The sequence below is a fragment of the Hyalella azteca genome, unplaced genomic scaffold, assembly GCF_000764305.2.
Source record: "Hyalella azteca isolate HAZT.00-mixed unplaced genomic scaffold, Hazt_2.0.2 contig14490, whole genome shotgun sequence".
NCBI lineage: Eukaryota > Metazoa > Arthropoda > Malacostraca > Amphipoda > Hyalellidae > Hyalella > Hyalella azteca.
This window is the reverse complement of record NW_025944371.1, coordinates 33,452-46,825: the sequence shown is the minus strand read 5'-3', so window position 1 is coordinate 46,825 and position 13,374 is coordinate 33,452. Positions and strand designations below refer to the sequence as shown.

The window sequence follows — 13,374 nt, the reverse complement described above, 5'->3', positions numbered from 1 at the left end:
TGGCTTTGTCAGACGCGAGGTATTGTATAATTGGTAGATTGGAGTTGGTTTACCGGCCAATTTCAAATTGTGAAGAGAAATTAGAAGCACGCGTTTATAACTAAACAGTACCGAAAAGGGCTACATGGGCAAAGCAGAGCACCCGCAACACTGCAGTTAGTGCGACTTACATTAAGGTGCTCCTGCGTGTGGAAGTTAAGGGCATCTTGCCCCTTCCTGAGGCGCTTGTAACTTACATTAAGGTGCTCCTGCGTGTGGAAGTTAAGGGCATCTTGCCCCTTCCTAAGGCGCTCGTATATGATGGAGTCGGCGCCCTTGCAGTAGAGGCGGATCTTGCCGTCGCGCCGCAGTATGACGCTCATGCGCTTGCGCACGTTATTGAAGTCCAGGATGCACAGCAGCTCGTACGTCTCCTCGTTGCCGTTCGCCTGCTTTCAACAATACCAAGTAATAACTTTTTAAAGCCGAAATAATGAATAATCTTTGAACAGGAGACATTGATGGGGAAAAAACGGATTTGAATCAGTTCAAAGAAGATTTCTATAAACTGAAACTGGAGTATTCACCCCACACCAGTTTAAAAAAATGAATAAGACGACCCACCGAGATGGTAATACTGTTGGGGGTGCGCGACAGGAACACGAAGCCGAAGTTGCGTGCAGCTGAGACGAGGGCGCCTTCGTCCGGCGACTGCGCTTGGTACTCCAGTTTACCTGCCGTCACATTAACGGCTCAAATATACATATAATTATAAGGCTAAATATTCAAAGCTAAATATAACCTCGGCAAAGTTGATAAAATTTACGAAGATAATTGCAGATTGAAGAATAGTGCTGAATATGTTCATCAGGTAATTCAATTGATATATGAGTTATAAGGTTAACCTAGAAAACGTTTTCGTACTGCAGGGCAGTTCCGTAAGTTTGCTTTACGTTCCCAAATGCAGACGATAATTACATGATACGCGCGATTGAAGAGCAATTATCCACAGCATGTAACCTACGTATATTTTTGGCAAATACACACAAGATTGGCTACGTATAACTGAAAAATAACTATACCAACACTAGCAACTCTGATCAAACTCTGTTGGTAAACGCAGAATTATCCGACACTAGCAATTCTTGTAAAAAATTGTCAATAGTACGCATGATTAGCTATACTAGATTGAAAAGGGATTATCCGACTCTAGCATAACAACACAGGTATATTTATAAAATCGGCAAGCGTGAGTGCAGGCAAATCACCGTTCTTGACTTCAGGCATGACGGTGTGGCAGAGCGCCAGCAGCCTGAAGAACTCCTGGCAGTTCTTGTCGCGGGACTTGAGTGCGTCAGTCAGGGCGCTGTCGTAGAACTTGAACGAGGGCTCGTAGTACGGGTTCTGGGACAGGTCCACTGAGCGCATGCCCTGAGGTTAAATGAAAAATATCGTTGAAGGCGTTTGGGTTCATCATGAAATAATCATGAAATAATTAATTTCGCATACTTTTGTTACATATATTAAGGTTAAAATGGAAGTAAAAGATAATCATCAAGTAATATTACATCCTCTCCTGTTTCCATTCATCGGGCTAGAAAGAGGGATAAAAGGAAAGAAAAGTAAAAAATTCAGTTAAAATTCAAACTTATTTGCCCCCTTTCATGATCCCTTAAACTCTGGGTTCTCGAAGTGCCCCGTTTACCTCGGTGATCTCGACGGGCTCTCCTGTTCTAGGATCCAGAATTTCGCCGTATGTTTGGCCGTTGATGGAACACTTGTTGAACGCCATGATGTTCTACGTGGGCAACAGCAAAGTTATTAAAAAAATTATAGAAAAATTTATACATGACAGGAAGATAATTCCGATAGTTATAGTTATTTCAAAGAATATTACTGCCTTGATGTTACAGTGCCAGCTACTAGTTCGTAGATTAGGCTTCTTCAGAAGATAAACAATGGCTGCTCGTTTAACCACACATATTGAATAAAGCACATCAAGCAGCATATCACAAGGAGCCACAATGAAGCACGATAGGCGCGGAATCGAAATTACGTACTACCCGAAATCAATACCATACTAATGATTAGATCCGCACTTTTCATTTAAAATCTCTAAGAATAGAATTGAGTATTATCAATTACCGCGGGCCACAAATGAAACAAACAAATAAATTGGCATTCATCACAAACCTCATTAAGTGCATCATTCTCGCTAATAGATATAATTTTGAATTATTTTTGGACAGAAACAATCCTACAAAAGTGAAACATAATGTATTAATTTAGTTGTCAGCTATTCCAGAGATTCTCACTTAGCAAGCGGGCAATTATGCGTTATTATTGGACAAGTTTCAATATATAGCGTCTCCATAATTTGCTCAGTCTAAGTTATGAGTAAGATGTTCACCCTGGTAAGCGTGCCGGTCTTGTCAGAGAAGATGTACTCGACTTGACCGAGCTCCTCATTAAGCGTAGTTGTGCGCGCCTTGGCGAAGGTGCGCTTGGTTTTGTTCGGGTCTCGCGGGTCGGGCGTCTCGTAGGCCATTCGGTCGTCCCAGTTAATGAGAAAACTCTGGCCGAACCTGATCACCTCCACACTACAGGGATAAGACATACTCAGTCTGCAGTACGCACACAGTAACGAAACGGAACTATCTGAACTTATGACTTTCGTGTCAGAGAATGATATAGTACGTGATATGATATACAGAAGAATGATATGTATCTAAGAATGATATACATGGAGAGAACAACGAGAACCGAGGCTCACCTGACGTAGAGGGAGATAGGCACCAAGGCTCACCTCACGTAGAGGGAGATAGGCACCAAGGCTTACCTGACGTAGAGGGAGATAGGCACCAAGGCTCACCTGACGTAGAGGGAGATAGGCACCAAGGCTCACCTGACGTAGAGGGAGATAGGCACGACGGTGTTGAGGACGATGGCGTAGGAGAAGAAGACGAGTAAGGCGATGACGGTGCTGCCACCCACGCTGTCGGTGGGCACCAGCGAGTCCCACGGTAGGTACACGCGGAAATTCTGACCTGCGGCAGAGTACATGACAATTGGGCGCACATACAATGAGCAAATATAATGACTTTGCTAAAAATGCATAAGTGGACTTACAGTAACATGAATATATAGTAGAGGTCCAGTAACCTTACCTACATTTAAGGATTAATAATAAGATTTTTCACCAGAGAAATTGAGAGACATTCAGCATGATAAAAATGGCATTATTGCAAATCTCACCTATCATGGTCTCCCAGATACCGCACGCGACCGTGCAGAAGAGGCACATGGATAACAAGAAGAAAACAATCTGAAAGACAAGGTCAGGTGAAATTATATTATAAGTATATGAACACTGAACAATAAAAACGTATCATATCCGGTATTAATAAATTATAAGTCATAGCTCAAAGAACTTTAAATATATTTGAAAGGTCCTACTACTTAGCCTCTTCTGTTAACACATTTTAGTATGAATATCATGGACCCATGTTAGGTCAGTTACAGATATGCAGCCGATTAAATTGCAAATACATAATCCACTCAAAAATCGTCAAAAACTTCGGGACATAATTTCTGACCGTTTCCATTTGCAGATCCAATGACTGACCTGAATTAACCGAGTTATGCGGGAAAAAAAGTTTGTTAAAGATAGATTGTCCGTTAGCTCTGAGCAACTCACGCCTAAAATAATGAAGTTGAGAAGTCTATCAATACTTGTGCGCTTGAACTTGGTCTTGCCGGAGTTCTGCATGAGCTTGGTGTCGCGGCCGGCGAAGACCACGACCCCATAACACCAGGACGTGTTGCGCAGGATGCAGCCACGCAACAGCAGCTTGTCATTGTCCAGCGGGTACCTGAGATGAACCAAGCAGTTAGTGCACGGTAATAATAACATAAGACCAATGAGTGTACTATATGTACTATAACAAGGTAATAATCATGTTATCTTTTACCTGAGATGTACCAAGCCGTTAGTGCACGGTAGTTACTATATAAGACCAACGAGTGTTGTACAAGAGGATAAAAGGAGTATACTATAAGAGTAACAAAACATGTGTCGCTGGTGCCTGAAATGTAAACATTATACACGGTAATTACTACACAAGACCAAGTGCCATGCAGCAAGGCGGAGAGCAGGAGAAAAGACAATGATCCCATTACAGAACAACAACCAAGTTCTGGATGCAGCAGGCAAGTTCAGGAGACACTCATTCAAGTCAATAACGTCCATCCCGACACAGAGACAGGGAAGAATATGCATCGAAGTGTTTTGAGGCAGGAAGAGCATTGATGCAGGAAGTGAAGTGTATTGAGACGAGACAGGCAGTTCATTGAAGCCAGCACATCACAAGAAGCGATGCTACAGAGCCAGCAAGTTGCTCACTTCTCGCCCTCCCAGAAGAGCGTTCCCTCGAACTTATTAAGCTGGTTGTTGGGCGCCTCGCAGACGATCTCCCCGTCGAACGCGCCGATCATGGCCGCGTCCTGCCCAAGTTCTGCCGTCTCCGGCAGACATTGCTTGCATTTTAGGTTGGACTCCCTGCAAAATAATTTCAAGTTTTAACAATATTTCCAAAACCAGGACATGCGTTATCGCCAGTTCCAAACATTGCAATTAGAAACAGTTCGCTTGATACAACAGAGCAAAATTCGACAATTTCGTGTTCAATACTAATCAACTCTAAGGCGTACCTATAGACGTAACGTCCGCAAATCTCATAAAAGATGGAAAAACAGGGGCCGTACTATCAAAAATAGTCACAAGTTCGGAACTTTGTCAGCCAATCACAGACGGCTTTTCAAGTTAAACCAACCAATAACAGACGAGAAATTGGTTTCTACGTGTATTATAGCGAGTTTTAATATAGAGTCCCAGGAAGGAAATGAGTGTCACCCGTCGAGTTCCGAGGTCTCGATGTAGCAGAGGCCGTTGGGCTCCGACGAGGACAACAGGAGGATGTCTGCTGCCACGAACTGGTCGTTCTCCATGCGGATGACGTCACCCACCACCACCTGCAGCATCACCATCACCGCCATCAATATGTTAAGTGTTTTTAAAAACCTTTAATGTTAAATTTGAGCGATGCGAATAAGCTACGACCTGTCAAAGCGTCATTTTAGTCTCAGCTATACCGGGACGAGGCCAAAGCACGCACAGGACCAAGTTATTAGCAACCACAATATTCCTCTGATATTTTTCCGCAACAATAATAACAAATTCAACGTTTGAAATAAACATACCTTGCTCCAGATTTCTTCTCTGAGCTCTCCATCTCGTAGTACTTTTGACTTGCGTTTGTTGACTTGACTGTCGCTGCGGTGTCTTTGCTGCACGTCAAACAAGTTCGTTAAATTCAACTTAGGAAAAATAATAACACCGAAGGAATCAAGAACCTGTAAATGAACTCCATGAAAGCTAAGTTAGATAATGTGACACTCTAAAAGAGTGATGAAATTCATTTAATAAAATAAAATGATGAAACAATTACGTAAGGCAAGCCTGTATGAATTCAGAAGAAACTTAGTTTGCTAAACAGACTGACGAATGCTGCGAAAAACAACCCTTGAATCGAATGTGTCCGCTAGAAGATTTAATCACGATCATCATACGCATGTTTAAGAGCAATAAATACAAGCTTAATGAGACTCGCGTGGTCGTCTCACGCATATATATTCCGCCATTCATCATTCATTCGTCCATGTGATCGTGCACTAGTCAACTCGCCATACTATCAACTATTCATTACACTCGCTTCATATGCACAATCCTCATTATTAGCAATTGTATACCCAATACTCATCAAAAGAAAACATTTACCTATGTCCAATACTCAGCAAAAGAAAAAATATATATACCCAATCCTCATTTAAATAATTTATACGACAATCTCGCTATGAGAAACTGTGACCACACATGTTCACGTGGACGTTGAGCACGCACGATGACGGCAGTTAATCGCACACTTACGTAGTCGTCATAGGCATCCTTGATGGCGGTGACCATAAGGACACCGATGAGGGGCACAGCAGTGGTGATGGGTGTGAGGGAGGATATTACGGGGATTAGCTGCAGCACTAGCAGCACCAAGAAGTAGAAGTTGGCCAGGCGCTGGAATTGCTCGAAGAGATTGTACGGCACGAAGTTGATGACAGTGTACTTCGAGGTTTTGATGAAGTTTTTCTGCACGAAAAACAGAGCGAAACGTTTAGAAGATTGTCAGACAAAGCAATTATTCCTCTTAATATGTACGCAAACACTAAAAAAATATATGCATGGTGATGTTTCTTACGAGCGAAAAACTCATGATGCATCAATGGTCTTACTAATGAGTGAGCACAGAGCAGCAATAAGAACAAAGAATGCAAATAATTTCTCGAAAAAGATTGGTCGATGACGATAGTTTGTCTTCACCCACACACTGTCCTTACGTCATTGAAGTGCTCAATATTTTATCAAAGAATTATCGCTACCGAGGCAAGAACACATTTGTACGACAACCAATTCATCAAAAGCTTCTTAGTTAGAGATAAAATTTATGACAAAAATTGGGGGTTCTTGATGGCCTTGAATTGACGTTGAATATTTGATTCATTTGATATTCAAATTTTGATTTGAAATTTTGATTTGAGATTCAAGTTATTGTTTGCTAGATGATAATTATTCAATAGGTACTCACCGTGCCACCAAAAATTGAATATTTACCAAAGTAAACAAAAGAGAAAAACATGAAACCAAGACTTCAACACCAAACACAGAAGCTAATTACATGCCAATCGATCAGGCTTGGCCACCGTCATAAAGCAAACGATGATAAGCGCAATATTGGAAAGACATATTTCTAGTTGACAACGTGGGCTTCATTTTCTGGCAAATGAAGTGTAAGAGTATAGAAAGAGAGGGACAGCGCAACTTTCATCCGAGAAGGACAGTAAGAATGATCTCAGCTTGGTCTCTCAGGAACTGTGATCCAGTGGTAAACGAGAGACCCTATATACGACTTAACCACGACACTATCAACAAATTATAATACATTGTTCGTAATCTCATCACACCTAGCTGAGACCAATTTTCGCACCACGCGATTTTATGCAATTAAAACCTTGCATTCTGTGATCTATTAGGCAAGAATTCACGAGTGATAATTTATTAACATACCTCACCACAACATGTTGCCACGCTCCCCCAACACAATATCCTCACGCTCTCACCACCACAGTTCACAACACTGACGACATAACACGTTGCCACACTCCCCAACACAATATCCTCATGCTCTCACCACCACAGCTCAAAACATTGCCGACATGAAACATATCACACTTGCGGACCAGTCGACTGCCCAACAAACATCGCCCATGAGGGTTGTAAGAGCTAGCGATAGCAGAGCGCGTGACGCAAGCGTCGAATAATGCATGAAGTTCGGTGCTGTGCGTACAGAGGGCGGCTCGATAATGCCCTCGCCGCCTCAGTGTGCGCTGTGTCCGGCAAATAATGCACAGCGACCGTTCCGTTCGACGTCAATACGACAAGACTTTTGTTAAAATATTCGTGAGTACAAAATTGAATGGTGACGCGAGTTGAGTTCAGGAAATTGTTTAATTTATTTCAGTATGTTTAGTGAAGTAGCTGCAATAAGTTAAGGAAATGCTATGATTTGAACATTGACATGCATTGGGATCAAATCATCAAATCTTTAAGATAATTGCCAACGACAAAATTACTCGCATTTTGAATGAACTTCTCACATTATTCAACTAACGTTTAAAAATAATAATGGGACAAAAACTAACAAGTTATACATCGTTCGTACACGCAAAAAATCACATCATATATTTATGGCCTAAAAGTGCAATTTCAGATTCTGTAACGCGATGTCTTCCTTCTGCACAATATTGAGGTCAGAGTCTCGTCCGTTTGACCGAATAAATCGATCCCCCGGAAGTGATCGGTATTGAAGGCCAAGCTACCGGCGGCTTGCGAATTCCAGAACCGTTTTTTGTGATGAACCACAACACATGCTGGCATTGTGACACGAGGTTCGCAGAAGATTATGAACAAATCATTAGGCTTGTAGTGAACAATAAAACCAATGATGAGTGCGTTTCAACGAATTTTGATGTAAATATTACATAGCATTACATCTTTCTCACACAGTGAAGCGGATTTTTTCCTATATAAGGAAGTATATACGCCGACTGAGAATTAAAAATGACTTACAACAATTTTTTTCTAAATAAAACATGAGCAAAAATGAGACCAATTGCGATACTTTTCAAAAGAAAGTGAAATAAATTTAAATATTCAAATACATTTCGAATTGATAAAAATAATGACATAGCGACAAAGAGTAATAAATAATTTGCTTTTACGCCCGCCGATTTAGACTCATCGCCTATCGACCGGATATGGGTTGACGCAAGCAACTCTCGTTGCATAATCACTAATTCAAGAAGGCACAAAGAAACATGACGATTAAGTTGATTGTGTGAGAGGCAACGACTTCATACAGCCCTGGCAAGAAATTATCTCCACAAAACTTCGCTGCCATACAAACGGACTCTATAAAACAGCGCCTCAGCTATACAACTATACAGCTCGACGCCATTAGATAGTGAATTGCAGCATGAGCCAACATATCCCCCAAAACATCGGACGATGAATTTACGTTAATTAAACGTTGTTTCAACGTCATTTACCTGCTGGGTAATGTTTATGTAAGGGCCATGTTAGTTGCACAGACTTAATTCAACTAGTGACGTCGACTGGCGGGGACAGCCGTTGCAAGTGAGCTATGTTCACAACACGCGCTACGCTCTGCAGGATTTTTTGAAGTCCGTCCCGCATCACAGCATGGGGGACGAGTAAACAATCATGAATAATTGCAAAGCAATTGTAGCAGTTACTCCAGTCTCCAAATTCCTGACAGTGTTCATGATAAATTCACTCAATTGCAATTCATTGATATCAATATTTAGACAAGCGGAATTCATAAACAAGGTGTTCGTAAATACCGCATAAAAAATATACCAGTGCCAAGCTCGCATGCAGTTACAGTCACGGACAAAGTTGTACGAGGCGGGCTCATAAAATTATCTCATAAGAGAACGATGACAGTGTGATGATCTAGTTTTTACAATGAGAATTAAGTCGCGAAGTTTGTTATGAACTTTGATGATAATGGAAGGAAGAGATTATGAAACACCGTAGCGGTTAAGATTCCCCGAAATAAAATCCTCGACGAAAAGTATTACTAGGATTTGCTTGCAAATTCAGTCATCGTATGAAAATGTTGGTCTTAATAAAAAATTTGCTGTAACACCAAAAGCTTTTAATTAACATAATTTTGGGAGCCGGAATGAACTTTGGGAGTCGGAATGAGCTGGGACGCATCGATGCATCTCACACGACAGCTGCTATAGCTCAAGCCTTCATATGATGGCGCAGTGCATGGGCGCCTGAATCCATAATGCTCACTTCAAATGCAGGCAGAACATCACAATTGGGGGAATTTTCACTCAAGCGATGTGTCACGCAGAATCCTGCACGCAACACCATCTCAAATACGTCCATGCTTATATAGGTGCAAACATTGTTTCTTCGAATTAACAATGAAAAATATACCAGGGGGTGCTTGGCTTCGATATCAGGCGCACCTGTTTAGGAGAGCGAGTGTAGGTATTCTCTGTTCCAATGAAATGCAAAACGAAATTTGAATACCTATTCAATATTGAAATTAAGAAAAAAAGCCTTGTGCTGAACTAAACACACTGCAATACGTTCCAGGTAATACTAGATCAATGATGAGTTACAGCCCTCATTGAAGACACGCAGACAAGCATACAAGACGCTTCACGCGCGCAACGATAAATCTAACACGGCCCCAGCTACCAGTCATATCGACTGCTGTGAAGTCGCCGAACAAAAGGAAGCTTCTTGCTGTTATGATGTACAGACACTTTATTGCTGGTACATCAACGGCGGACGATCGGCCGCTGTAAAAATGCATGGAACTATTGCGCTGCATGAGCTGAATCGGTGCCGTCAGCTACAGCTTCGCTGGGCACAATTATGAATGTCCTGCTGGGCGTGCGGACGCGATAGGTTAAACGAGATAAATTTGCTGCCCAGCAAAGAGTAATATCAAAAGAGTTCGAAGGTCCTTCTATGATGCGAAGAGGGGGGCATCAATCAAGATTAGGGCAAGGGGACCATCAAGGTTTTTATCAGGCAATGGGAACACTGGGAGACTAAGTATATAGCATAACTATAGTCAAAGTTTAAGCATCAAATGCACCGAACAATCTTTTCATCATTATGATGTATAGGTTGAGGTTTAGAATGCCAAACTAGCCGAAGATAGCGTGTAAGGAATAGCAGAAGCAACTTTAAGAGACAAGAGACGAACGCGGGATTCGACAGCAACAAAACATGGCACGAAAGGTCTCAAGGTTTGTTTCTTAAAAATTCTTTACCTGTGTGCAGTATACATGTATTGCAAAACATTTCCCGCAAAATGCATGCATGCAAAAAATTACACATCGCTCATCAACACCTACAAGATGACGTTATTAATGAAGAAGTTGTACAAGTGGATACACGTGTACATGCCCTGTACACACTGTACACGTGTACAGGGCATGTATCTCTTGCAACGCCAGCCCAATGGTGCTCAGATTGATGGTGCGGCTTTCTTTGTGGTGAGGGATCAACGGAGGCTCATTATTGACCGATCTCATTTTTTTACTATGAAACAAAACAAAATAAATAGGTTTCAACAATGATGCAGCATGTATTTCAAAACGACATTAAACACATTAACTTCTTTTAGATGCAATTAATCATAAACGTATAAAATAAACTTGCAATCAGTCAACGTTTGAGTGATGCGGTGGTGAAATTGCGATATTTATGTTCATCTTTGGAAAAAATTTATCCTAGCAAAATTTTCTTCTTCAAATAATTCAATTTGTGTAAGTAAATTAAGCTGAACACTCGAGACTAGCATTTTTGGTGTTCCTCGCAGGTATTTCGACTCGCCGTAATGATCACTCATGTGTACGCCGTAATGATCACTCATGTGTACGCCGTAATGATCACTCATGTGTACGCCATAATGATCACTCATGTGTACGCCATAATGATCACTCATGTGTACGCCGTAATGATCACTCATGTGTACGTCGTAATGATCACTCATGTGTGAGGACATGACAGTTCCTACAGCAGGACGGCGCGATGAGGTCGATGCTAGGAACAGCTTGTGAGTGGAGCAGTCGAGCAGTGTATATAAGGAAGCAGGGCAGCCGTATAGAGCAAGCCACGCAGCGCTGGTATCAACAATTCACGACGCAAGCCAAGGCTGCTCAACACATCAATGCACTGAAATATTACGAAGCTTCAACAACCTCTTGTCATAATCTATGTTAATGGTGCACTCAGGGGAATTAATGGGTCATGTTGTGTAAATAGTGACTAATTGTAAAAAATTGCCGGTTTGACTCTGCTTACGCATCTAGTAATGAAGTTTTCCAGTGGAAAGTATGCAGTTTAGTAAAGTCAGTAAAAAAATTGCGATTAAAGAGTGCAAACGAAGAACACAAGCGATTTCTTAATAAGTTTTTCAAGTAAATACATTTCACTTAATCTATTAAACTTGCAGTAAATTGGCATAAAGTTCGGCCAGTAAATTGGTTCAGTGAAGTCAGTATGTGAGAGGGAATAAAAAGATACAGAAGAAAAGTGCACTGATTCATTGAACATGGCGGCCATAGCATGTGTTAGCAAATCCACCGGAGAATGTCTTGAATGCAACGAACTAAATTTTTGGACAATTGGTACTAAGATGTAGCTCATTCAGCCTGTTTTGTCACTTCAAATGTTCACTACTTCCAGAATACCAACTTGCAAGGTACGTAAAGACTAGGGCATAATTTATGCAGAAATTGCTTAAAGAATGAGCACTTGTTCAATGAAGGTACGGAGAGTGTGCAGGTTGTTCTATCTTGGGAAGAGAACCGAATTGGGCGGAATCTTGAGTTGAGGGAGTCTCTCATTTCTACTCAAGTGTTGCTACCTTCTACTCCCTCTGCTCCCGCCTCCCTCACTGCGGCTCGACATAGTGCACGCAGTAAGAATGCATAGAAAGGAAAAGTAGTCAGTCCTTCGTCATGGTAGTCAAAACCGAGGGTGATTGCCCTAACCGAGTCACATCTAAGAGAAGATATGCAAAATGGAGAATCGAAATGAAAGGCTTTCAACATTATCGAGCAGATCGAAAGGAAGGGGGAAAAAGAGGCGTTATAGTCTCCCTCAGAAATCTCCCTGGTGCAACACGTTCTACATATCCATTGAAGCCTAAATGCAGTGCCCCTGCATTTAGGCTCCAGTGGATATGTAGAACATGTTATACTATACATTTCCCATATCCAACTGTGTACAGCTACCTATCGTATACCGACCGCCTGAAAATCTCAATGAAACTCTCGAGAGAATAAAAACAAAGATGACCAACTTGGGTGAGCCTTCCCCAAATATTGTGGGTGCGGGAGATTTTAACCTACCACGCATACGATGGTCACACTTGGACTGTTTAGGGCGGCGCAGAGGGACAGAACCCAAGCAACACAACTACTTCGATTCGCTAGGGAGCACCGGCTAAGTCAACAGGGGCTGGTGCCAACAAGAGAACACAATATCCTGGATCTAGTCTTCGCCAGAAATGAAGAACTGGTTGCTGATGTTCGGGTTGAGGAGACCGCACTGTCAGACCATCGACTAGTGGTGGTCGAAACAACAATTGAGATTGGAAGCCAGCCCAGCGACCTATATATATATCTCGAGAGGGCCTGGCGCCATTTGATATTTGGGTGAACTGAGCTCTGCTAGCTTCTGGGCAGATTCAATGAGCAGCGCAGGGTGACGAGGAAGGGCACTTGAAAGATCAAATTCTCGTATGGGGCACAACGGTTCACTTAATATTTCATGAGTATCAGAGTATGAAAACAGCAAACCTGGATCGATGAGACATCTAATAATGTGTCTACGGTCAACCATTATTGTAACATGTTACGTTGAAATTAAATTCTAGGTTACACCGGCCGCAGTAAAATATAAACGTCAAGCGCTGTACTGATATCGTTTCTTTAGAGGAGTCATTGTTTCAACAACAGCCTGTGGAGACCATAATCCATCAAAATAAGTGCAGCCTTTGACGATAGACAAAGGCCTTTACATAGTTATATATATAATCGAGCATGGATTTTCCTTACTTCATAGAGCGTCGGTATCCGGTAACAAATTGAGACATCTATATTTCGGAACTTAACTCAAAAATGAATTAAATAATGAGCAAAACTAGTCGTTTCACTGGTTAACTG

The 13,374-nt window shown here is 41.7% G+C and overlaps 1 protein-coding gene across 1 annotated transcript in view; it reads right to left on the bottom strand.

Moving 5' to 3' along the window:
* Positions 1–13,374, bottom strand: part of LOC108666820 (phospholipid-transporting ATPase ID-like) — a 52,014-nt gene that overhangs the window by 19,260 nt on the left and 19,380 nt on the right. Inside the window, exons 3-14 of the mRNA XM_047884079.1 lie at positions 5,966–6,178; positions 5,239–5,325; positions 4,892–5,010; positions 4,382–4,537; positions 3,677–3,851; positions 3,235–3,304; positions 2,885–3,026; positions 2,390–2,579; positions 1,685–1,777; positions 1,248–1,410; positions 604–713; positions 237–428 (exon numbers count right to left, since the gene is read on the bottom strand). Coding sequence (XP_047740035.1) covers positions 237–428; positions 604–713; positions 1,248–1,410; positions 1,685–1,777; positions 2,390–2,579; positions 2,885–3,026; positions 3,235–3,304; positions 3,677–3,851; positions 4,382–4,537; positions 4,892–5,010; positions 5,239–5,325; positions 5,966–6,178 — 1,710 coding nt within the window. The remainder of the gene's footprint in view (positions 1–236; positions 429–603; positions 714–1,247; positions 1,411–1,684; positions 1,778–2,389; positions 2,580–2,884; positions 3,027–3,234; positions 3,305–3,676; positions 3,852–4,381; positions 4,538–4,891; positions 5,011–5,238; positions 5,326–5,965; positions 6,179–13,374) is intronic.